Consider the following 25,932-nt stretch of genomic DNA (forward strand, 5'->3'; position numbering starts at 1 on the left):
TCACTCCCTTTCGGGTGTCCACCCCTTTCTGGAGGCTGTGCTTTTTTTGTTTTGCGGTTGTGTTGATGAACAAAGGTTATTTGGGCGGTAGATTTCCTCTTTGAAGTGTCTAGGGCAGTTCAAGAAGTCCAAGACACTTTCTTAAAACCAGGATTTTTTTTTACGGTGTCCTTATCTGCCTCTCCCTGACTTGCTGATTCAGAACAGTTCCTTTAACAGAGTGTAATAGTTAACAGGAACGTGGAAGTGGGCTGTCGGAGACCGGTCTCGGTCTCCATCACAGCCAAAGTCTGTAACAGGTAAAGTGCTTTCCTTTACACCGGTTCAAAGCTACTTAAAAGGAGTGTGTCGGAGGGTAAGGAAGAGGACGTGCGTGCACCCCAAACACCGAGTCCTCTAAGTTGCGGAGGACAAGTCCCAAGTACGCGCAAACATTTGGCGAGGGTGGAGAAGCGGTCTCGGGTAAACCACGGCCCGGGGCGCGGTGGGGGTCCCCCTTCGCCAGCAGGAGCGCATGGGCCACGCGCTTGCGTCGGCAGGCAGTTGGGTCCGAGGGGTTAGTCACGCTTCGGTTCGGTGCGGGACCCCGCTTGCCAGGCAACTTTGGTGGCTCGTCGCCCCTGTCCTTTCTCCTACTTTTGCGGGATGTTCAAGGCAGACGTCGTGAAGTTGCTGCATCCCAACTTCTCCCCCTAGCTCCCCGGCGCACACGCCCGGGGCTGAGGCTGCTTCCCACGCGCCGGCCCGGGACCCCGCGGCAGGCGCCGCCTCGGCCCCGCGCGCCCCCGCCCCCCTCCCCAGCTCCGCAGCCGAGAGCCCGGATGTTGGATTCCATCCCTGCGTGGTCCTTCATTTCCATAAAAGGGCAGCTCCGCCGGGCCGAGATTGCGGCCGCCGCCTCCCCCCGCGGCGCTCCCCCGAGGCGCACGCCGCCCGGGCCCCAGCAGAGCGCGCGCCGCCCCCGCGGGAGCGCGGCCCGAGGAGAGGCGGGAGGAGGGCGCGGAGGCCGGCTGCGGGGCGGGGAGAGGGGGTGGGGCGGGGGCCGCGGCGCCGGGCCTCCTCGAGCCGCGGCGGGAGGCTTCGCTTCCCTCGGAGCAGCGACGCGGGAGCCGGGCGGGCGCAGCGCGGTGAGGGGCGCGCGGAGGCCGGGGCGCGGGGAGGGCGCGGCGGGAGGAGCGGGGCGCAGCGGCGGCAGGTGAAGGCGCCCCGGTCCGCTAGGCGGGCGCGGCGGGCGGAGGCCACGGGCCGGGTGCCCGGTGCCGGGGCGGCCGCGCTCGCGCCCTCGGGGGTGCGCGCGTGGCCGCGGCTCCTTCGGCCTGGCCGGGGCGGGCGCCGCGGACTCGGTGGGGTTTGTCTTCCTTTGGGGGAGTGACGCTGACGAGAGCCATTTCCTCCGCGCTCGCAGGAAGGGAGCCATGGCTCTGGACGGGATAAGGATGCCAGATGGCTGCTACGCGGACGGGACGTGGGAACTGAGCGTCCATGTCACGGACCTGAACCGCGATGTCACCCTGAGAGTGACCGGGGAGGTGCACATCGGAGGGGTGATGCTGAAGTTGGTGGAAAAGCTCGGTGAGTAGCGCCCTGATGCCTCCAATAAAGACTTCCCAGAATGAGAGGAGGGGGTGGGGAGGAAAGACGGCGGGGGGAGGGGTGGAAGTGGGAGAGCCTAGCAGCCGGCGTGTGCTGAGCCTAAAACGCGAAATCTGTTGAAATTAGGGCGCACAGACTTGCTCCCCTCTGCGTCCTGTTTGTTATTTTGATTTTTACATAAGGTAGTGATTCCAGCCGACCAAATTCTTAGCTGCGGGTTCCCGGGACGACTTGTTGAAAGCCACTGAGTATGCTGTTGAAAGTTGTGAATGTGGTCTGTAGGTGTTACCACCTCTTACCCTCGTTGAACCTGGATGTTTGTGACGGTGTTTACTGGGGAGGGTGAACAGGCAGCCCGGTCTGGAGAATGTGCACCGGCGTCGGTCGGTATGCAGTTTGTGTAGCTGTACTACGTGATAGAGTGCCCTGAAATGTTCCACTCGGCCGCCCTTCACACACTTGGTATCTGTATTCTGACTTGGAAGTAAGCTATTTCGAGCATTGAGAAGCCAATGAAAGAATTTCGGGGTTTTTGTTTTGTTTTTTGTTCTGTTCTGTTTGATCTTTTAAAGCAGACACTAAACTGAGTTGAAGTTGACAGTATTTATTTGAGTACATATACATATATATATATACTAGATTGATTCTGACTCGATTTTAAGTAAGGACTGTCACTCAGGATATTCGAGGAAAGTGCCCTACGAAGTTTGTGATAAGGCAGACCATTTTCTGTCGCAGAAAGACCCGGCTAGATAAAGCTGGATTTTATCTGGAGACTTTTATCGGAGGAGCAACCTTCTAGCCAGCAAGGGGATGGCTCTTTTGGCAGGGTTAGTTGGTTTTAATCAGTATTCATGCTGCAGGCCATCCTGGAAAAGTAAGGAATATCTGTGTCTCAGAAAATGTATTTCTTATCAAGGGGGAGGGGGAAGTGCATATTTACACTATAAACTAAATGAAATCGTCTGGTACAGTTTGGGAATTAGACTGAATTCATGTATTAGGCGAGTCTGCTTTATGCCCCTGCAGGGAACTTAATTATTGGAGGACTGAGGAGCTCGTTGTGGACTGAGGAGCTCGTTGTAGGCTCCGTACTGGTCATTGTTGATCCTGAGACAGCCCAGAAAGAGCCCCAACCAAGTAACTGTTTACCTTTTTTATTTGATTCACGTAAATCAATCACTGTTGGTAAAATATTTACCAACCTTTTTTGCCAGTTCCACTTGAGGATGAAAACTATCCAATATGGTTCCTGTTTGTATCAGATTGGCTTATATGTGATAACTGGGTCTTACCAATACGTTGTAGTACTTAATCGTTTTTTTGGTTAATTGTTGGTTTTGTTTTCTGAGACAAGAGTCTCACTATGTAGCTCTGGGTGGCCTTGAACTTGCTGTGTAGACCAGATTCCCAGAGATCTCCCTGCTCTGCCTCTTGAGTTGAGGGGTTAAAGGGTGCCCTCCCCATGCCCAGCTCTACATTGTAACCTTTCTGAAGTAATGCAGTGAAAGGTCTGTCAGAGGTGATTTAGAGGAGTTGGGATTCTCAAAAAAAAAAAAAAAAAGGCATTAATGAATAAATAATGATTTCTACCATATTTACGGCACTCCACTGATTTATGAAGTCACTATTATAAATAGAATTGTTGGGGGGGAGCTGTTTGTAGACAGGATTGTTGTTACTTTTGAGTACTGTCTTATAATGCTGATGTTAATTACATAGAACAAGGGGAGAGGAATGTCTTTCTGGGTGGGAATTTGTCCCTGTCTTCAGTTGGACCAGTTCTCTCGAGTTTTAAGTTCCAAGTGGAGGAGGCGTTTTTCTTCAAGCTTTTGACAAGTGTAGAGTGTGGGATTCCATTTAACATGTCCATAAACCGGACTAGTCAACTTAGAAAGGGATTTTGTAGTCCTTTAGGTTTGTTCTAACATCGGAATGGGCTGCCTTCTGAAGCCCTACATGTTATCAGCAAAGGCATTAAACGGCCAGCTTGATAACTTGTCAACAGTGGCGGACCAGATCAAAGTGAGTGCTTCTGGGATGATGCCTTCAGATTGCACTGCAGTACTGGGCAGGTAGCAGAAGCATTGGCCATAGAGCATCAGTGACACGGTACTGCAGGCAGCCTTAACCTGTGTGTTCAGCGTCCCACCATCTGCATGAAACCTTTCAGCCTCATGGGAGGGTACAGGATTAGCAAAGGCTTATGATTCAAAGCTATCGTCCCCTACAGTATCTGTGGCACCCTGTGATCCTCTAGCATTAATAGATCCCAGGTTGACCCTCCCCTTCATGCCTGAGTGTGGGAAGCTCTGGAAAGAGGGTACTTTTGCTGTCATTAGGTCCTCAAAGATGCAGGTGGGCAGCCATTGTGTACAGTAGCTTTTATTGTACAGCTACGGTGTCCTAGAGCAGACCAAGTCAGAAGCCTTAATGATGCTTTCTTGGTGTATGTCAGCAGTATCTTTGTATTTGGTTTCAGTCTTTTATAAAGAACATTTGCATTTTCAGGGAAAGTTATCAAAACCTGATTCTCAGATTTATTACTCTAATTCCAACATCTGAAAAGTCTCTTACACCTTAGTGTGATGTACATTTGTCGCTCTGCTTTAGACACTAAAAGAAAACAAGAAGTGTATGCTGTGAACATAATATGGGCTTTAGGGACTTACAGCTTGATAAACTGTGGGCCTGTGCGGGCAGATTGTAGACAGTCTCATTGCTGTACATCTCCGTGTGCCAAGAATTACTATTTTTTTCATTCTTCTTTAAAAGCTATATAGAACACTTTAATTAGAGGCTTTAAATATTAGTCTCTTTTTTTAATAGTAAAATGTTAATGGCCAGCTGTGGTGGGCACACCTTTAATTCCAGCACTCAGGAGGCAGAGACAAGTGGACCCTTTGAGTTTGAGGCCAGCCTGGTCAACAGCAAATTCCAGGACAATCAAAGCTACAGAGGAAAACCTAGCCTCAAAAAACCAAAAACGAATAAGTAAAATGAACATTTAAATGTGCATAGTTTAAATTTTTTGTATTGTGTATGAGTGGAGCTGTTGTGTGAGGACGATGTCATACGAGCCTATGTCATGTGGTTAGCTTGTTCTGAAGCAGCATGTCCCCGAGCTGGCCTGGAACTCACTGTACAGCCCAGGCTGCCCTCCAGAGCACGAGGGTCCATGTAGATTCTTGCACGTTTGGTTGTATAGTTTGGGTTTTGTTTGTTTGTTTTTGAGGTTTTCTTGTTATTTTCAAGAAAAGAATTAAACTTATATCAAGGATAAGCATTATAAAAAGATGAAAGGATTCAATTTAAAACAATTATACCTAAAAGTAGATTTTAAAAGAAGGCTTAATTGGCTGGGATTCCTCTGGAGATCACTGGAAAGCAATTACAGAGCAAAAGACCTGTGCGAGTCAGGGTTCCATCAGCATTGAGGATTCTGGGGAGCTAAAGGATGCTTAAATGATGTTGCATTTGGTTTTTCCTTTTTTCTAGGTACTCTGAGCTAATCCTATCCTGAGCTTTTGTTCACTCGGTTTTAGAGTCACTTTTAGGTGACTTCTTACAGCTCAATTTGTGTCTCTCTAAAAATACTCATTTTCAGTGGTAAGGAATTTATAATAATCGTGGAGCCTAATGAATGGAAGGCTCAGCAGCCAGCTCTGTGAGCAAGGAGGGAGGAGTCCACTATATGACTGATTTCTTCTAGCTCTGAGTCCGAAGTTAAATCATATCGGATAATAGAGATCCAAAGGGAAAGTTGTGAGATTCAGTTACAGCGAAGAAGAAATGAATGGAGCTGACTTAAAATCTGCCTGGTAATGCACACCCTTAGTCCCAGCACTTGGAATGCAGAGGCAAATGGGTCTCTGAGTTTTGAAGCCAACCTGGTCTATGCAGTGAGTTCTGGGTTGACCAAGGGTACATAATGAGGCCTGGTCTCAAAAGGGGGGTGGGAGTGAGGATCCGTTAGGGTTTGAAGTTAGTTATTCACAGATTTCTCAATGTGATCTTTAAGTGTGTATTTATTATACCTCCCAGGAACGCAGGTAGCAAGTTTGAACTCCAGGAACTCTAAAAGCAAGTTTTTAGTTGAGTGCAGGGTGAAGGTGTTGGCACACAGTAGGGGCTTTCGACACTAAGCTGAGAGGCTGACGGCATGCACAGAGGGAGAGAGGCCACAGAACTGGACAGCGCTCTTTCCATCTCCACGCAGAAAGACTGCCACGGTAGAGCGGTGTCCATGCTGGGAAAATCCTCTTTCCCCCTTTGAAGTCTCACAAGTGAGTTTGTGGAAATTAAATGTCTGGATAATGCATCACGGACTCCAGCTGAAGGGTGTTATGAGGCATAACAGTCTTTGGGTGATGAAGCTAAATCTGATAGCAAGTTTCCTAAGTTTCTATACTGTGACTGATCCGTGGGAATTTAGTATTGAATCTTACCTGTTTCTTAAAAAAACTTAGATCATCTTTGAGCAAGAGAGATGGTTTACAGTAGGGAAAGTACCTGCTACCAGGCCTGAAAAACGACAACCAGGGTTCAGTTTAGGGGACTCCAGCGGATGTAAGCCATCAGAGGAGAGAACTCTTTTAAGGTATCCTTTGACCTTCGGACATGTACTGTGGCACACACCCCCCAAACCAAGATGTTTAAAAAGTATATGTTAATTATATGTATATATATATTATATATAGTGGTTTAGAACACTGGCTGCTCTTCCAGAGGTCCTGAGTTCAATTCCCAGCAACCACATGGTGGCTCACAACCATCTGTAATGGGATCTGATGCCCTCTTCTGGTGTGTCTGAGGACAGCTGCAGTGTACTCATATATAATAAATAAATCTTTAAAAAAGGAATGAAGGGCGGGTGTCAGTAGGTAGACCGTGCTGGCCTGGTCTACTCAAGGAAATCTTCCTGACTTTGTCTTCCTGAGTGATGGGATTAAAGGGGTGTCTTTGCTGTCCATATTCCTCTCTGCCATGTTTTATGTCCCAGTTGCCTGCCCCTCCCTCAACGAAAAATTTTGTTAGATTCCAACCAGAACTAAGTTACTTTTAGGGCAAAGACTGCCTTGATTTATTCGGTTATTTACAGAGGACTATGTTAGGTGCCTTTGTGTCATATGATAGAAAATGATGGGAAGTTTTAACTTTAATCTTCAATTCCTCTTTAAAACTACACTGAGCTGTGTGGTCTGGGCAGAGCTGCCTGCTTTTCCGCTCGGTCTCTGTCAGCGCTCACTGGACGGCTCGGCTCAGGGCTGGTTGAGCGGGTTGTTGTCATACTCAAACACAGACTGCCTAAAAATGAAGGTTTCTCTCTTAGACAATTGGATTACATTTTTTATCACATTCGGGGAATTTCATATTGATTTAACACTGTCATTTTTTACAAATACATACTCAAATGCATTCAGATTATACAGTTGTCTCAATGTTGATGGCAGCCAAACTGGCCTGTTACTACTTTAGTGTACAAACATATCTAAGTGCAGAGTTCATAGAGCATGTAACTAAGATGCCAGTAAAATGAGGGTCTTTTTCCAGACTTCAGCGATACACTGTGAAACAGTCCTTGTTAAAGACATCTCTTTTCCTTTCGAAGCAAAGTTATCAATGTGGTACTCAATATTTTTGTAAGTTCTCTTTCATTGACTGCATTGATTACTTGAACTGTTGGGAACATTTTTATTTTAATATTCATTTTGTGATGGAGTCTCCTTAATTTGCTCAGGCTGGTGTGGAATTCCTGGGCTTACGTGATCCTCTGGCCCAGTTTGCACCCTGCACTGAGCTATATTAACAGCATTCTTAGACCTTATTGGCTGTAGATTGTCCCTAATGTTAGCTGTCCTCATATTACTCTAGGTACTAATGGATACTCTGATCAGTAAGAAAAAGAATGTGTTGTTTGTCTGTCAGCAGATAGGATTTCAGCTTCTCACCTCTCTTCTTCTTGGTTTGTGATCCTTGAACAACCAATCCAACCTTCCAAGTGACTTAAACAGAAGTCATTGTGTGTGTGTGTGTGTGTGTGTGTAATACTGTAATCAAGGCCAGAGTTACCTACATAGTGAGTTTGAGTTAGTTTGGGCTCCATGAGACCCTGTCTCAAAACAATATGCAGGGCCTTAGCTTAGCGGGTAACAGGCTGCCAAGCCTGACATCTGAGTCCAGTCCACAGGACTCAGATGGTAGGAGAGAGCTGACTCTTACAAGCTGTCCTCTGACCATCATACATGCACACACCCAGCACACACATGTGCACATGCTCAAGAATAGTTGTAATAAATCGAAAAGACAAGTATCATGGGTTTTGTTGAGACTGGAGTTCATATTGAGGTGCTTTGTATAAACTATTAGCACTATAGAAATACAATGACTGTACTTTGTCAGCATTGGAGATGTCTGGGTATATCCTGGCAGAGAAGGAAGGGTGTCTAAAGAACGGTGGAGAATACTATTTCCTCTCGTGAGTGCAGAGTTGTATGCCTCGAAAGGAGTTTAGCATGGATTACCATGTGTTTCCAGCCACTAGACATCAACAACTTTTGCTTTTGTTTTGGCTTTTCCCTTTACTTTGAAACACATACCTGCCTCTAATGTAACAAAGAGCTATTTAACCACTGTTTCTCTGAGATTTCTGAAATGCAGTTGACCAGTAAGTGGATGGTGGTATTTCAGAGATTTGAAAAATTTGTAGCCAATGTATATTAATTTCCTAGTTAATCTGTTTTAAGAGCAGTGCTTTATGTTCATTTATAATAAAGGAGTGAAATAAGATTATTTCTTGGCACATGAAAATATGAGCCTATTTAGAAAGTCATGAAAATACTTTGAGGGAAAAAAAAGTTCATGTATTTGGATTTCTTGTTTATTTTTGTTACACTCAAAACAATGGCTTCACAGATGCTAACTGAGCAAGAACTATGCTCCTGAGCCAGACCCTCAGTTGAGGGTAAAGGATGCTTATTTAATAATTGTACCCAATTAAGAGTAGTAATACCTGGTGTGATGTAAATATTATGCAGGGCGTTTTTAAGTAACTCCTTCTTAAAATATTTTATTTTATGCATATGAGTGTTTTGTGTACATTTGTGCACATGTGTGTACCTAGAACTGGGTTTGGGGACAGTTGTGAGCTACCATGTGGGAGTTGAACTTTGCTTCTCTGAACCAGCAGCCATTGCTCTTAACTGTTGAGCCATCTCACAAGCTTTCAGCTTTTTGTTCTAAGATGGGAAATTTTGCACTTGGATTTGTGACTCCAAATTCCTACCTATTGTAATTCATTTTTGAAACACATTCAGTTTATTATCAAAATTACTGTATTAGCTGGGTGTGGTGGCCCATGCCTTTATTCTCAGCACTTGGAAGGCTGAGGCAGCTGTCTGTATCTGTGAGTTAGAGGCTAGCCTGGTCTACAAAGCAAGTTCTGGACAGCCAGGGCTACAGAGAGAGAGAGAGACCCTGTCTCATCCCAAATAATACCAAATAGTCTGTAATCACTGCATGTTTTCAAATTTCTACAGTCTGTTTGTCTTAGGTAGTGTCTTGTTTAGCAGAGACTGTCCTAGAACTCTTGTGAAGGGTGACCTTGGACATTTGATCCTCCTTCCTCTGTCTCATGTGGAATTACAGACATGCATCTCTATGTCCAGATTATGTGGTGTGGGCTTCTGCATGTGAGGCAGTTACTCCACCAACTAAGTTATCTTTCCAGCCCTACTGTTTTTCTTAATATGTGCGAGTGTTTTTCAGCAAAAGTAGTTGCTGAATGTAGTGTTTGGCATTGTGACAGACTTACAGTCATGTTAAGCTCTCATAATCAAGAGATAGAAGGAGCCCAAGTTTTTTGTATTCCTCCATAGTCAGCCTAGCCCCCCAGCTCTGGTTTAAGCCACTGCTGGTTTGCCTTTCCTGGGCAGCCTTGTTAGGGGAACATACTGATGTTTGAATGTGGTTTCTTGATACACTGACTCATCAGTTGAACATGTCAATAGTTCTTACGGTGGAATGTTAGATTATGGGATGGATATGTACTCTGTGTTCCTTTGTGGGGGAGGAGATGGGAACAACAGGGTTTCTTGAGTAGCCCTGGTTGTCCTGGAACTCAGAAGGCTACTTGCCTCTGCCTCCTGAGCGGTATTAAAGGTGTGTGCCCCCACCACCCAGCTTGTACATGTACTATAATTTTATCAGTAATTGAAGACATTTGAGCTGTTGTTAGTTTTTGGAGATTATGAATAATGTTGCCATAAAAGCATGCAGACATAATTTCCCATTTCTTTTTTATAAATACTGAATAGTAGGGTAGCTGGGCCTAAAACATAAGCCTAAAGTTGTAAGAAATGGCCAAGTTTGTTCCGAGTCTTTTTGCCTTCCATTCAGCATCGTATAGGAATTTTGGCTAGTCCCTCTGCCTCTGCAGTACTGTCAGGGTTTTCTGTTTTCACGTAACCTGTTCTGATAACCGAATAGTTTTACTTTGGGGTGGTGTGTCTAGGATGATAATAACATTGATGTGCTTTTCAAGAGTTTATTTGCTGCTGTGTATATACGTGACCAGCAGAGAGCCTGGCTCCCACTCCCGGGGCTAGGATGAAAGCGCACCGCACCACACTAGCTGCTTAAGTGGGTGTTTACTGCAAGCATTTTACTGACTGAGCTGTCTCCTCGGCCTCTAGATTATTTTGGATTTATTTTAAAGCTTTCCTTTATTTTACTTGCGTAGAGCTGTATGTGTCTCTGTGTGGTATGTGCGTGTGTCAGTGTAGCGGCCTGAGGGGTCTGGTCCCCATTGTGGGCCACCTGCATGGGTGCTGGGAACAGCAACTTGGGTCCTGTGCAAGAGCTACTATGTGGGTGCTGAGGTTCAAACCCTGGTCCTCTGGAAGATTAGCTAATGCTCTTAAACTCTGAGCTGTCTCATATGTCACTCTGTAACCAAGGTTAATATGACTCAGGCTGGCTTTGGATGCATGGAAACCTGCCTTAGTTTTTTGAGTGTTGGGTTTATAGACGTGAGACCCAGACCCTGCAGTGATTCAGGATTGAGACCTCTCCTGTCTCCATGCATAAGGATCAGCCCAGGGTGACCTCTAAAACTTGTCTAGGTGACCCACCTGAAAAAAAGCAGCAGGAACATTTGCTCTAAAACTTACGATCTTTTCTCAAATTATATTGTAATTTAAAAATACATCAGGTATTTTACGGTTGACATTTAAAGCATATGTATAGTGGTGTTTTTGATATCTTTTTCCATAATAGAACACCCAGAGTTAGGAGTAAAACACAAAACAGTGCCGGGTTAATCGATTGTAGGTTTCTATTGGATACGTGCCTTCTGGTGTCATGTTTCTTAATGTAATTTAAAAGTTTTATAAAGCTTAAAAATAACTTGGAAAAAGGCAAGCGATTGCTGTATCAGTTTGAAAACTTTGTTTTTAGTGTGGTGATAAGTTCTGTTGGCAGGCTCCTGACTGCCGTAGACGAGCTGTAGATCAGATAGGGTGATCTGTAGCCTCACTGACAGTCATTGAAGGGCCACGTTCGCAAACATGGGCATTAACAGAGAGGACACTTTCTGAAGCAGAACTGGAGAAGTAGTATTTGTAGCAGATGAAAGATGTCTTTTACAAAGTTAAGTCAACTAGTACTCATTTGTTCTCTACCATATTGTAAATATAGTGAACTTTTTGACCACCTTGTATCAATATTGGTAATATGAAGAGTTAAGAATGAAGATGTTTTATAAGCGGCACATTTTATGCTTCAGTATGGGCTGTCTGGCATAGAAGGTATTTATATAATTCTGGCATACTGGCTAGACAAATTCTTTTGTTTACCAGCAATTAAGAACTTAGTTTGAAATGTTGCCAGAATTGTTTTGTAGACTAGCTTTATTTTATTTTCACTTAACTTAGATTCGTCGCCTATTTCTTAAAGTCAGTATTTTGACTAAATATCTCTGGCAGTTAGTAGAAAGTCGGTTTTATTCCTGCGTTTGGAAGTCAGAGGCCTGCATATACTTGTTCTGGGTCAGCCAGCTCTCCGGAGAGAAGGGAACCAAGTGCAGCAGCCAGGACGGCCAGAGGTACAAAATGTCAGTAACCAAAATGGCTGCATTGTATAGGGAAGGGCAACTGGGGGAAGGGCAGCCTAGCCCCCAGGGCTGGTTAGGGCAGAGGGTGGAGTATGCCAGGCATACCCCGTAACTGAGAGATGCAAGGAGAACCTGGAGGCCAGGTCATATGTAAAATAGGCCCCTCAGCTGTTTGTCTCGTTTGAGACCCAACAGAAAGACCTCTCAAAAAAAGTTATTCTTTGGGGGCTGGAGAGGTGGCTCAGTGGTTAAAACCTCTTCCAGAGGTCTTGAGTTGAATTCCAAGCAACCACATGGTGGCTCACAACCATCTGTAATGAGGTCTGATGCCCTCTTCTGGTGTGTCTAAAAACAGCCACAGTGTACTTACAAATAAAATAAATAAATCTTTAAAAAAAGAAAGAAAAAATATTCTTTAATTATTGTGCAAACCTAAAACATGAATGTGAGAAACAATTTAAACTATTCTAATTGTGGTGTTTAGTCAGAAATCTTTGATTTAGTTGTTCGTCCAAACCACTTTGGAAGATTTCCCCACCAGTTCTCTTTAATATGTGACATCTTATTGTCTTACTACCACATGTGTTTGGACACTACTTGACATCATGTATGTTTTATGGTCTTGTGCTAAGTTTCTTAGTGTCCATGTGCCTTGATTGTCATGTGAGTGAAGTGTGGATAGTCATAAGTTAACCTCCTTGGGGGCGAGCAGTTCTGATATACATCCAAGTAACAGCTATCAGAGGTGGGTGTAATTTTCTCCAGGGTTATCTTGAAATCCAAGAGTGAAATCCAACTTGTGATTGCAAACAGGGATGTTAGGGTGGGCTAGACAGTTGTGTATACATGCTATACGTTCATGCCATGGCTCTGTTACAGAGCTGCGTAGTCTGAAACATGGAGTGAAGAAGTGGGTGCTTCACCTCTTCCCAGGAGCAGTAGCAGATGTGGAGGGAAAGTGTTCTTTTATCCGTCCTTCCTGTTGCCGCTGAGAGCTGCTTTCTGATAACAAGATGAAATAAATCACTTTGAGTTTGGAGTTGGTAGATTGGCTAAGGAATAAATGCTAAATAACCTTGCCATGGCACAGGAAGATGGTGGAGTCTTAGAAGCATAACTGATGGCCAGCCTTAGGAGGGTCCAGTGGAAAAGGTAGACGTTCTGGGTGGGTGGGGACTGCAGCGTCCTGTGTTGTAGCCCGTCCTAGAGGAGCAGGCTTATCAGAACTAGGACTGAGGGCAAAGCCACCTCACCCTTTGCTTAGTCTTCAGTCGCTCACTCACTGTTGGAGTGAATAGAATCCACTCAGGTTTTTACTACCGTCCCACTTGCAGTCATGGGGAAGATGCTCTTTACATAGTAGTTACTAAAATGTAGCAAAAGTCTGTGTAAGTAAAACAGAATTGTGTAAGGAGAACCTGACCCAATATAGGACAGGGTGTGCGGAGGGAAATGACTTGGAAGCTCAGACCTGAATGTATTAGAATTTCTTAGTATTTTCTTTTGAGAGAAATTTAAAATGTCAAAGCTAAGAAGTCTTATTAAATGATCTTTTGAACTAATTAGCACCTCTGACCACTGTTAAAAAGACCAGTGCATTTAATTTTTGTGAGTTGAACATTATCTAGTATATTCTTTTGAGAAATTGTACGATTTTACTTTGCTTTACTCTGACCTCTGACTTCTAGGAACTAAGCCATATTAAATAAGTTAGCAGTAAGCCTTCAGTGTTGGGTAGAAAGTGACCCTCCCTCCAGAAATAATCATTGTGTAGTATCTACTTGTGTACTCTGTACTTGCATGTTCTGTTTCATCTGAGAAACTTCTCAGCCACCTTGGGATAGTTACATCATAATTAGAAAAAGAGAAATACAATGAACGGACACAAGTTTGTATTTGTACTTCAAAAGGTTATTTGTTTCTAGGTTTTTGTTGCTTGGCTTTGTTTGATTTTAGATAGGGTCTTGCCATATTTAGGGCTAGCCTAGAACTCACTGTCTAGCCCAGGCTGGTGTTTTAGTTAGGTCTTGTTGCATGATAAAACACCATGACCAAAAACAGCCTAGGAGGAGAGGGTTAATTTCAGCTTACAACCCATCATTGAGGGAAGTCAGGCAGGAACTCAGGGTGGGAACCTGTGGAACTAAATGGGAGACCTAGGTTGCTCCCTGCACTGCTGGTTTGTGTGTCAACTTGACACTAGCTGGAGTTATCACAGAGAAAGGAGCCTCCTTTGAGAAATGTCTCTTTGAGATCCAGCTGTAAGGCATTTTCTCAACTAGTGATCAAGGGGGGAGGGCCCAGCCCATTGTGGGTGGAGCCATCCCTGGCCCAGCCCATTGTGGGTGGAGCCATCCCTGGGATGGTAGACCTGGGTTCTATAAGAAAGCAGGCTGAGCAAGCCAGGGGAAGCAAACCAGTAAGTGACATCCCTCCATGGCCTCTGCGTCAGCTCCTGCTTCCTGACCTGCTTGAGTTCCAGTCCTGACTTCCTCTGGTGATGAACAGTGATATGGAAGTGTAAGTTGAATAAACCCTTACCTCCCCAACTTGCTTCTTGGTCATGATGTTTGTGCAGGAATGGAAACCCTGACTAAGACTCCCTATGTGCATTGATGTTTTGCCTGCATGTATGTCTGTATGAGGGAGGATGTTGGATATTCTGGACCTGGAGTTACAGACAGTTGTAAGTTGTCATGTGGGTGCTGAGAATTGCCAGGTCATCTCTCCAGCCCCATAGAATACTTTGGTATTTTTGTTTGTTTTGTTTTGTTTTTTTGAGACAGGCTCTCACTGTATAGCTCAACTCACTGAGATCCACTTGCCTCTTCCTCCTGAGTGCTGGGATTTCAACCTACTTTCCTATTGTACTGAGAACTTTCTACCATATCAAGCCAGGAGTGGTACCGCCCACGATAGACTGTGCCCTTCTACATTAATCGCTAATTAAGAAAAAGTTCCACAGACTTGCCCAGATGTCAATCTTACAGACACACTTTTTCCGTTGTAGTTTCTTGGATAACTCTAGTTTAAGTTTGAGAGGAATGGGGAAGGACATGACAACCAGGACAGCAGGCCTCCAACTTGTAATTTCAAGTGCTGGGGTTACAACTTTGTACCACCATTCCTAACCTTTATTCATTTTGAAGAGTGAATTCCAAATTCTTGTTAGTTAAGAAGAAATACTAGTTTTTATTTGAAGTTTTTTCTTTTTTGCTTATTATTAAAATTATTCTAAATCGTGTGTCTTTAATAAGATTTAGTCCTCACAGTTCTGGTGACAGAGAAGTCTGAGTCAGCCTGGTCTGTTTGCCCTGGTGGGAGGAATGCCCAGCTCTGGCTTGACTCCTGAGGCTTCTGATTCAATTAGCAGAACTCTGCCCACAGCCCTGCTTTCTTCCCCGAAGCCACTTCACACTGGGGAATAGGGTGGCCACATGTGAGATAAAGGTATCCACATCCTCATCTATGGCAGTTTCTAAATATTTCCCACCCTGGGACACAGACCCCATCTGTTGTGGTAAATATTAAAAAGTTCTGTTGTTATCAGCCGCAGTCTCACTCTGGTCTCACTTCGTGGGAGCCATCCTAGTGCCAGCACCTGGGCTCTTTCTCTACCACATGGTCCCCACACCGCCCTCTCTCAGCTCTCTTTCTTTTAGTCTGGAACCACACTGAAAGCACTCACCCCGGCTGTTCCTTTACCAGCCGAGAACTTAACTCATATTCTCCACAGCCTGGTAAAAACATGACTCCACATCCATCAACTTATCAAACAGGTTTATATGTTAAATTCTCAATCCACAAACCCTCTACACAATAAGCTTACAACCAGTGGACAAAGATGTAAACTTCCCATCTATGTGAGGTAAATGAGACCCATAGAAACCCTTAGAAATAATCATGACAACCTCAAGCTAGAGATGCAATGAAACATGCACATCTGCTTCTATCTCGTCAGTCCTCACCTCCTCTTCCGCTTTTCTAGACTTTCCCCGCCTACCTCTCTGCTGTCCACTCATATACCGCCTTAGCATAAACCTACACCCATCAGTTAACCTAAGAAGCCTTAATGTAAACTAATAACATCTTTATAATTGAATACCTTACTTTAATTGAAACACGTTAGCAATTTGAGCAGATGTAAACTTGAAACAGTTTGTGTTTCTGTTAATAAGGTAGCATTTTAAAATAAGTCACAGAAATTTCAAAACAATCTTTGTTGCTGTGACTTCAACTGCACCAGTTGCCTAACAACACACTCTCTGTGACTGATAAGTACAGTCTGTGCCACTAACCCTTAGCTAGAGTAACTGATCTCAGTCCACACAGTTAACAGTGTGTCTTGTGATGCTTCTGGTTCCAGGTGATAAACTCCCAGGATCTTTTATCAGAGTGGAAAACTGAGAGAGGGAATTGGTTGATGACGATAAAAGAACAGACGGTATCGAGGGAGATGCTCCGTAGTGAGGTTCACATCTGACTGGAAAACTGCTTAGCTCAGCCCAGTAGCCTGGGTCCCAGTGTCACTCAGGACACTCAGATGTGGCCGGTGAGACCTGATAAAACTTGCTGACACAGCGAGAAGGTGATCTCGGAAATATTTCATGACACTGACCCTTCCGACTTAGGGATTGCGCCCAGACCCTCTAACTGCTAAGCACGCCACGGAGCAACCCTTTAAAAATGCTTTTATTTTGACAAATTGTTGTCAGTTGTGTGGGCAGCCTTGGATTTGTGATTCTTCTGCCTCAGCCTCTAAGTACCTGTGAATGTAGGTCTGTGTCACCAGGCTCAGATGACAGTGAAAATACAGAGCAGCATTTAGGAGGCAGAGGCAGGCAGACCTGTTTGTTCAAGGACAGTCTGATGTATATAGGAGATCCAGTCCAGCCTGTGCTGCAGTGAGACCTTGTGTTGCAGTAAATATTAAAAAATAAAAATGGTTTATCTGTTTTCCGGCCTTCTCAGGCCGGACCCTAATAAGAAACTGCACGCACCTCTGGCGCCTGGTCCGAGCCACCATGGCCCAACTTGTCTATGAAACTCCCTTCCCTGTCGGTTTTCTACCGCCTGTTCTCTGCCTCTGTCCTGGGGAATTTCTGTACCCCAAAATTCCATGTAAATACAACCCTACAGCCCAATAGCTTTTCATACAGGTTTATATATTCAACTCTCAATTCACAAACCCTCTACACAACAAGATTGCATCAAATAGACAAAGATACAAACTGCCCTTCTATATGAGATACTAGACCTATAAAATCCTTAATGTTTGTAGCTATTTAACGCCAATTAATATCACCTGGGTCCAGCTGGTCCTTGGGAAACTCCATGTTCCCACAACTGGTCTCTCACCTCTGACCTCTCAGCCCTCTCCACCTCCCTCACCCTGCCCAGTCACTGGCTTTCCTTTATTTTACTAATTAAAATGGGACTGTTCCGTTGGAGTCACTTGATTTGACTAGGTATCACACACACACACACACACACACACACACACACACATACAGAGAGAGAGAGAGAGAGAGAGAGAGAGAGAGAGAGAGAGAGACGCAGGCAGGCAGACAGCCATTAAGATACCCTTGTGTGTACCCACACAGAGACACCTACACATTTGTGCTCACCAGGCTCCTAGTGGACTGCAGTGACAAGATGGGTCACAGGAACACAGGAATGCTAAGGTGTTGACTAGTGGGAATAGAGGTGAAGGCTGAGGACACCAAAACCACCTTGTTCCACAAATTGGGCCACAGGCCTGGGATGGAAGAGCCCTTATGTTGACTTTAGATTGGTATGACTCATGAAGGGGGTCAGATACTGCCTGTGGAGACTTTACAAACAAAATGATGAAACTTGCATTGTAAAAGTTACCTAAGGGAGATAGTGAAAATGGGTGTGTAAACTGGGCTTGGTGTGATACAAACCTGTATTCCTAGCTACTAGAACATTGTTTAAATATTTGAAAGTTCAAGGTCAACTGGAGCTATCTAAAGAGATCCTTCTGAAGCAGTGGAAGGGGCTGTGCTATGCTCAGGTAGTTGGGTGCCTTCCTGACCCTTCAGTCTCCAGAGTTTCGGGGGAGCTAGAAATGTTGAGGAAGGAGGGAGGGTTGGAAGTGTGAGGAGAGGAGGGGACAGATATCAGCAGCTGAAGTTCTCTGTACACTTGCACAGAAAAAAACAGAGGAACAGTGAGAGCTCTCAGGTTTCAAAAGGGAACTATAGGCTAATATGAGCTCGCATACCCATGTCGATGACTGTTTTGCTAGGTGAGGTGACAGATTGGGGTCAGTGCTGTCCGGTATTCAAACGCTTGAATGGTAATCCTTCTCATCTTACTGCTAACCGTGCTGTGTGCCAGGTTAAGTCCTAGCAGAATTCACTAGTTTAAGTTCTTGTGTATTTTTTGAAAACATCTGTTTCCACAACTGTTTTTGGTACATTTATAGAACTATATTATAAAAACTTGAGTTCTATTTCTTTAAGGAGCATTCTTCTAGAACAAGATTAATTTAGGAATTTATTTTAAGTCAGTCTTTCTAGAATAATGTGGTTACTGATGAGCAGTCTCAAGGAGTGACTCGTGTGTGTGTGTGTGTGTGTGTGTGTGTGTGTGTATACTTATATATATAAGGATATAAATATATACCTATAAACTAAAAGTAAGTATATATTTACACAAGTTTGTGTATATATGTATACACACAGGCACACATGATGTGTATATATATAAAGCATACACACTAGAAATCCAATTTCTAAGATTAAAAATAGAGCTGACTACTCAGCCAGGTATGTGCCAGTCCCTAGTCACAGCGGCGTGGAAGGTGAAGATGGGAGGTCTGATGTCCACTCTGTCTCAGCCCTGAGATCCTATCCGGCTTGAAGCAGCTGAGGTTTTGTGCATATGCTGCCCCAGTGTGAGTTCACACGTACTGTACTGTGTCACTGACTCAGTCTCCCACCTCTCGTCTACCTCTTGAGCCCTGGGAGGAGCTTTGATGGAGACATTTCGTATTTCACTGAGGACTGAATGCTCCAGAGTCTCTTCCCCTCTGCACTGTCCAGTGAGCAGAGCTTCTCAGGGCTGCGGAAGCAGGGCTCTGAGCACAGCAGTGAAGGCCCCGACAGCTCATTCTCAGGCTGGAGTTCCATCTCTCAGTGGGCCTGAAGGCCAACCAAAAAGTCGCGGTTACTCCTGTATTTGAGCTACTGTTGTACCGGTATATCTTTTTGGTTTTCTTTGGGGTTGGTGTTTTGTCTTATTTGGTTGCTGTTTTGAGACAGGATCTCACGATGTAGCTCTGTCTGTACTAGAACTCACTGTGTGGACCAGGCTGCCCCGCCTCCTCAGTGCTGGCTTTAAGGGTATGTGCTGCCAGTGCTGGTCAGCACCAGAACATTTTCCAGGAGGCTGCTGGTTATAAGTTGCAGACTTTATTTAATTACCTTTTTTTCTCTGAAGAAGTCTGGCTAATCTTTCTCACTCCTGAGTGGCTCCTATTTTCTGTCACTGGGAGCTTTGTGGTTCTCCCCCACTCGTAGCTGTCCTCTCCAGTCAGCAGTAGATATCAGGGAGACCAGTTGTCAGGCCTAAAAGAAACTCCAGTTCCCCAAACTCTAAAGGGCAGTGCATATGGCCAAAAATGGCAGCCTTGACCCAATTGAAACTACTACAGAAGGATTTCTGTGGTTAGCTAAGATAACATTCCTCGGGAGCTTGTGGAGCGGGTCACCCAAAAGGAGTCACTTCCCTTACCTCTGGCAGAAGGGACATATATGGCTCTTCATGGACATATATCTTTGATACCTATCTGAATATGAAAGTCAGCGTTAATTTCCAGGCTCCCTCAGTCCCTCTGTTCACAAGTACTTGGAGTTTGAGGAACTGGAGTTTCCTTTGGACCTGACCTCCCAGCCGCTTTGTTGATAAGAGAGGATAACCTCTAACTGTTGCACAGCTGGAGAGGCCCGGAAAGTCTGGATGCTGGTCAAAGGTGAGGGGGGAGGGGAATCGGGTAATGAGATCTGTGGAAATTCCATCAGAAGTATCTGGCTTTGTTGACCTAGCCTGAGGAAACCCACATTGGCTTTCAGTGCGATTAGGGCTGCTGGTGGGTTCTGTAGTTGATTCCTGGATGCTGTCAACTGAGTGGGACTCTTCAGTGACACACACACAAGGCATGATCACTGACTGTAATGGGCCCTAAAGCCCTCATTGTAGAGTAAGCAGCAACAGCTGAACTACACTCCGCCTCTGAGCAAAACAAAGCCTGAAAAGCTGCCAGTGTGATAAAAGCATACATGCTCATTAGTACTAGAAAATTCTCAGCAGGGAAAAATCAAACAGATGCTTTCAGCACTGGGAAACACTTTTAATCTCTTTTTAAAAGATTTATTTATTTATTATATATAAGTATACTGTTGCTGTCTTCAGGCTCACCAGAAAAGGGTTCCTCAGCATAGCAGAATGTCAGACCCAGATATCTTTCCCACTGCCATTCCCTGACCCAGCCATCAGCATTCAGGACATTTCTGGGCTCTTGCTCACTTTGCACTCTCTCAGTAAACACGCTTTGGGACTATTATGAAGTGCAGATCACCCTGCTGAAAAACAGTCCTAGACCTGTTTTGACATAGTTGATCTAAGGTGGTGGTAGGGGAGACTCAACTTTATCTCTCCACCCTCAAACAAAACTCCAACCAAATACAGACATTTGTCCACAAACAAAATAGCTCTGGTTTACAGATGGGTCCAGGTATCAATATTTTTAAAATACTGCTTACTGCTTAGAATTTAAAAAAAAACAAACAAATGAAAAAAAGACTTTTTTTTTTTTTTAATGCTGCTCAGGAACTCACAGTGCTGACCAGACTAGAAGTCACAAAGTGCCTTATCTCATACTCAGTTAAGTCTGGACAACTCTCTACAGCAGACAAGGCTCCTGACTGTCCCTGGAGTGCTCACTGACAGCAGTCCCACCAGCCTCCTTCAGGTGCCCAGTCTGTAGCAGTGGGGCAGGGCCCTTTGTTAGGAAAAAGATAAAGAGTGTGGGAGGGGGTATGGGGCAAGGGGAATGCCTCTGATGCATCCCTTCCCCCTGAGGGACCAGCCACATGGTATAGAATAGAGTTTATTCAGGGCATGGGGAGGGGAGTTAAGAGGGCAGTGGGGGCAGAGAGAGAGAAGAGGAGTAGAGGAGTGGGGGCAGGCCATGAGCACGGGGAGGAGGGGGGAGGGAATGGTGAGAGGAGGGACAAAGGGAATAAGGGCAAGAGAAGAGAGCAGGAGAGAGAGGAGGGGGCAAGCAGCTCCTTTTATAGTGCCAGGTAGCTGTGGGGGTGGAGCATACAGAATCCCAGCATTCCCCCGTTTGGGTTTAATTAAAGAGAAAAATTAAGGATGATGGGTGGAACAGGAACAGGGTCGTCATGATCTCTGACTGCTTCATGCTCGCTTTGGGGCAGTGTTTCTAGAGAGTCTAGAAAAGTGGGAGTGGGGATGTTTGCCCAGTCTTAGAGTTGGCTGTTTCCTTGTTGTCCAGGGTCTGTGGAACCGTCTGAGGATAGGTCAGAAGGAACAGGTCCAGTTGAATCGTCTGTGTCTTCCAGAGAAGGCTGAGGTATCTGCAGGTTGTTCCTCTGGAGCTGTTCTAGATGTAATGAGCGCCTGGACTTGACAAGATGCTGGAACACACACACACACACATACACACACACACACACACACACACACCCATACCCTTATACATTATAGGTAGAGATTAACTATGTTTGGAAGAAAGACAGTTTTGCAGGAGTGGTCCTAGTGCTGGCCCCTGGCATGAAGTTTAGTGCTATAATGAACTGTTTGACCCTCCTGTAGCAGTGACAATAAATGCTGTGGACTAAGTTGGTAGCCTGTGCTACTGGAGGGGCTGGGGAGACGGCTCCATGGGTAAAAATACTGTGCAGGCATGAGTTGGATCCTGGGGACACACAGAAAGGCAGATCCTTGGTTCCATAAAGTTGTCATGTGAGTCCCACACAAATGCTGTAACTAGAGTGCTCCTGTAATGATACCAGAGTGTCCGCTGTTTACACACGGGCTACCGGCTCCATACTCCCTCACCATTTTTCTTTAGGTAGTGTGTGTGTGTGTGTGTGTGTGTACATGCATACACATGTGCACCAGGCATGTGCTAGATGTCGTATGCATGCCAGATGTTGATGTCAAGTATCTTCTTCCATTACTTTTTTTTTTTGAGACAAGGATTCTGTGCTGGCTAAAGTTACATCAACTTTTAACACAAGCTAGAGTCATGGAGAGGGAAGTTCAATTGAGAAAATGACTTCATAAGATCAGGCTGCAAACAGTCCTATGGGGCATTTTCTTAGTGATTATGGGAGGGCCCAGCCCATTGTGGGTGGTGCCATCTCTGGGCTGGTGGTGAAAGACCCCCGAATTGGGGAAGCCCCCACTCTAGTACCGGGAGAACTCGAACCCAAGAACTCACAGAGACCTATCTTGCTGCAATCAGGCAAGAGGTTTATTGGGGGGTAGGGGGAGAGGCCAGAGCTCTGGGGACGACACATATCTCATGCAGGAGATAGAGGAGTCAACCCTGAACTCAATTAGGGGGACATATTTATAGGGAAAATTACATAGGCAGTTAGCAACAGGCACATAGCAATTTCATTGGTTTATTCAAATTGGCATTCTCTGCCTATGTTGGACCCTGTTTTGGGGCACACTGACCTTCATACGAGTTTTTCTCAGGACTGTGGCGATGGGCTGTAAATGTGGAAGTTTAAGTCACATAAGCCCTTTCCTCCCCAACTTGCTTTTGGTTATGGTGTTTTATCATAGCAACAGTGACCCTCACTAAGACCGTCTCTGTGGAGCCCCAGCTGTCCTAGAATGGAGCTCGCACGTAGGCTGCCTTCCCTCTGTCGTCCAGGTCCCAGGATTAAATGTGTACACAGCATTCTTCACCTGGTACTTTTCATCTTTTTCTAGACGCCTTCTCACTGAACCAGAAATTCATTGAATCCAGCAAGAGTGGCTGGCCAGGGAGCTCCAGGGATCTGTTTCTTTCCCCCACAGTCTCCACATTAGGTTTCTGCTGTGGACCTCTCCTCTTGCTCTGGGGATTAGAGGTCTAAGCTCCGGCCCTTTTCCTGTGGATGAAACACGGTAGCATGGCCCTGGGGGAGGCCTTCTATCATGCTGGGGAACAGAGTCCTCCCTGCGTTGCAAGTGGTTCTTGTTCATGCTCATCCTTGTAAGCAGGCTGCTGCTTCGTGGAAGAGAATAGGATTGGCTGGAAATCAGGCTTTAAAGAGAAACAGCAGCAAGCACTGTGGTTTATAAGCTTGCTGGCCAGTTCTGGTTTTGGGCTGCCGTGTGAGCTGTGTCTCTTTCAAACCGCATCACAATGTGCTGTGTGTGTCTGATGGGAAACAGGAAGCAAGGAAAACGGGCATCAGGGAAGGTCCTGGGCTTGAAGTTTGTTTAAGGAAAGTTGAGGATTTTGTGGTGAAGGGTTATTTTTTGTGTTTTTGTTGCCTTTGTTTTTGCTTTTAGGAGGCTGGGTTTGTTTTGACCCATTACAGGGTACAGACCATTATGGCAGAGATATGGAAACATGAAACTTCATTGCAGTTACCTGAGGAGCTTTCTGGGGAGTGTTCAGAGTCCCCACATGGAGGGCTGCAGTGTGTGCCAGGGCGATGCTGATGTTGGGTGTGGGCCTGTGCCTCAGGAGTCCTTATGAACATGGAAGCCTGTTAGCTCCTGGAAGCACTAAGAAGCCAGCAGATGGTGTATTAGACCCTTGTACTTCACTAACCCTAGTTTTACATCTTATTTGAGGTTGGTTTTCCTTTCCCTTTCTTTTCTTTTTTACTTCAAAATGTGGTTTTGTTTTGTTTTTTGTTTTGTTTTTTTTTTTTTTTTGACCACTTGTAACTTTTGTGGGTCTGGAGCAAGTCGACTGTCAAAAATCAGGGGTAGCTTCTGCTTCAGATTGTTCTCAGGCCTCTGTGCAGTACTTACTTCTGGACCACATTTCCCATGAGTCTGCCCTTTGTTAGGGCTGAAGGAGTCTCTGTCCTGCTGCTCCAGTCAGGCAGCTGCTTTTCACACCAATCAGCATTTCTTTCTGTCTGGGAGCAGGTGCTAAGGAACCACCTCCACTCCCACTTCACCTTCAGCTGTGGGCAGATTCCTAACATGCCTGCAGCTTGTGCTAAAGCGCAGGGTCTCTAGAGAGGTGGCCTTGAAGTGCTAGGCATCCAGTGACCCCAGCACAGTACTTAACCTAGGAATGGAGAAATGGCCTTTTCTTTTCCTTGTAGCGTCAGCTCTCAGTAGAAGAGGACTGCAGTTGTCACATGTGCTACCGAATTCTTCTCTTCCCTCCCTGACTGCTTCCCTCTCCCTCTGCAGTGCTCTTCCTGGGGCCCCTAACCCCCTGCTCCACAAGCAAGCTGCTCGGTTTATCTAAAGTTACTTTGGGGGCAGCTCACATCTTCTGGATGTTTGGATTCAGGGTAACTTTACATTTTACTTGGTTGTTGTTGTGTTTTGAAGACAGGGTTTCTCTGTGTACCCTGAGCAGGCTGTCTTGGAATGGAATTCTCACTGTAGACCAGGCTGTCCTCAAACTCGGAGACCTGCCTTCTTCTGCCTCCCAGGTGCTAGGATTGAAGTGTGTGTAACTGTTGAGCCATTTCTTCAGTCCCCAGAGTGACTTCATCAGTCCTTGCCCACCTTTCTTTCTCTCACTGGAAATTCGAGAGTACATTTTCTTTTTTTTTAAAGATTTATTTATTTATTTATTATTAACTACACTGTAGCTGTCTTCAGACACACCGGAAGAGGGCATCAGATCCCATAGAGATTATTGTGAGCCACCATGTGGTTGCTGAGATTTGAACTCAGGACCTCAGGAAGAGCAGTCAGTGCTCTTAGCCAGTGAGCCATCTGTCCAACCCCGAGAGTACATCTTACTTTATTTTTTCTTTTAATCTCACAGGTCTTTGAGGTTAGCTAAAATTCTGGACTTCTCCCCCCAATTCGAAACTTTTTTTTTTTTTTTTTTGAAATTCTCTGCATTTACATTTTAGATGTTATCCCTTTCGCACACTCCCATCTTCCCTCCCCCTCCCACGGCCTCCATGAAGGTGCTCCCTCTCCCAACCACCCTCTCCACCTTGGAATTCCCTACACTGGGAAAACCAGCCCTCCAGCCTTCCCTGGACCAAAGGGCTCTCCTCCCATTGATGTCAGACTATGCTCTCCTCTGCTGCATGTGCCTTGGGGCCATGAGTCTCTTCCTTTGAACTCACTGGTTGGTGTTTTATTCCCTGAGAGCTGTGGTGGGTTTGGTTAGTTAATAATTTTGTTCTTCCCATGGAGCTGCAGACCCTTTCAGCTCCTTCAGTCCTTTCTCTAGCTCCTTCATTAGGGTCCTCATGTTCAGTCTGGTTAGAGAGTACATTTTCTTAATGGGGACTTTGTCACTAGAGATTTAACGAAGTGCCTGGGCAGAGGTATGGGGAGGGAGGAGTAGTCTCTCTGAATATTGGAATCTCTGTTTCTAAAGAGAAAAGTAACAGGTGTGACCAGTTACTCTCTATAAAAAGCCCCAGCTGCAGCTGTCTACTGTAAACTAATCCAGAATTTAGTACTTCTAAAAGTTACCTTATCTGAATGTACCCAAATCATGTGTATCTGGCTCTTAAAGCTGCCAAAACATTCTAAAGATATTAATGTTCTATATATACTGGTGCCAAAATATGTTCAAAGAAAAAACTTGGGCTCTCTGATTCTTGTTCTGGTTGGGTTTTGTCAACTTGGTACAAACCTAGATGTATCTGGGAATAAGGAATCTTCATTGAGAAAATGTCTCCATCAGTTTGGCCTGTACGGTATTTCCTTGATTGATGGTTGATGTAGGAGGGCTCAACTCACTGTGGGTGGAGCCACCTATTCCTGGGCAGAGGCAAGCCATTGGGAGCAAGCCAGTAAGCAGCATTCTTCCCTGGTCTGCCTTATAGATCCTACCTCCATGTTCCTGCCCTGGCTTTCCTCAGGGGTGGAGTGTGACCTGAGAGTTGTAAGCTGAAATAAACCCTTTCCTTCCCAGTCACTGGTCATGTTTATTTTATCACAGCAGTAGAGACATTATCACCGCAATCCTCAGGATGTGTTTGGGAAGCATATTTGGGCTACAGGCTGTT

General features: G+C 45.3%; 1 protein-coding gene across 6 annotated transcripts in view; it reads left to right on the forward strand.

The window, feature by feature from the left end:
- Positions 1 to 1,004: 1,004 nt before the first annotated feature.
- The window catches only part of FERMT2 (FERM domain containing kindlin 2), a 59,287-nt gene continuing 34,359 nt past the window's right edge, over positions 1,005 to 25,932 (forward strand). For all 6 annotated transcript variants that reach the window (XM_080917006.1, XM_080917008.1, XM_080917004.1 and 3 more), the window contains exons 1-2: positions 1,005 to 1,127; positions 1,406 to 1,572. In XM_080917006.1, the coding sequence (XP_080773132.1) occupies positions 1,416 to 1,572 (157 nt within the window). In that variant the 5' untranslated portion in view covers positions 1,005 to 1,127; positions 1,406 to 1,415. The remainder of the gene's footprint in view (positions 1,128 to 1,405; positions 1,573 to 25,932) is intronic.

This window comes from Micromys minutus (assembly GCF_963924665.1).
Source record: "Micromys minutus genome assembly, chromosome: 5".
NCBI classification, from domain to species: Eukaryota; Metazoa; Chordata; class Mammalia; order Rodentia; family Muridae; genus Micromys; species Micromys minutus.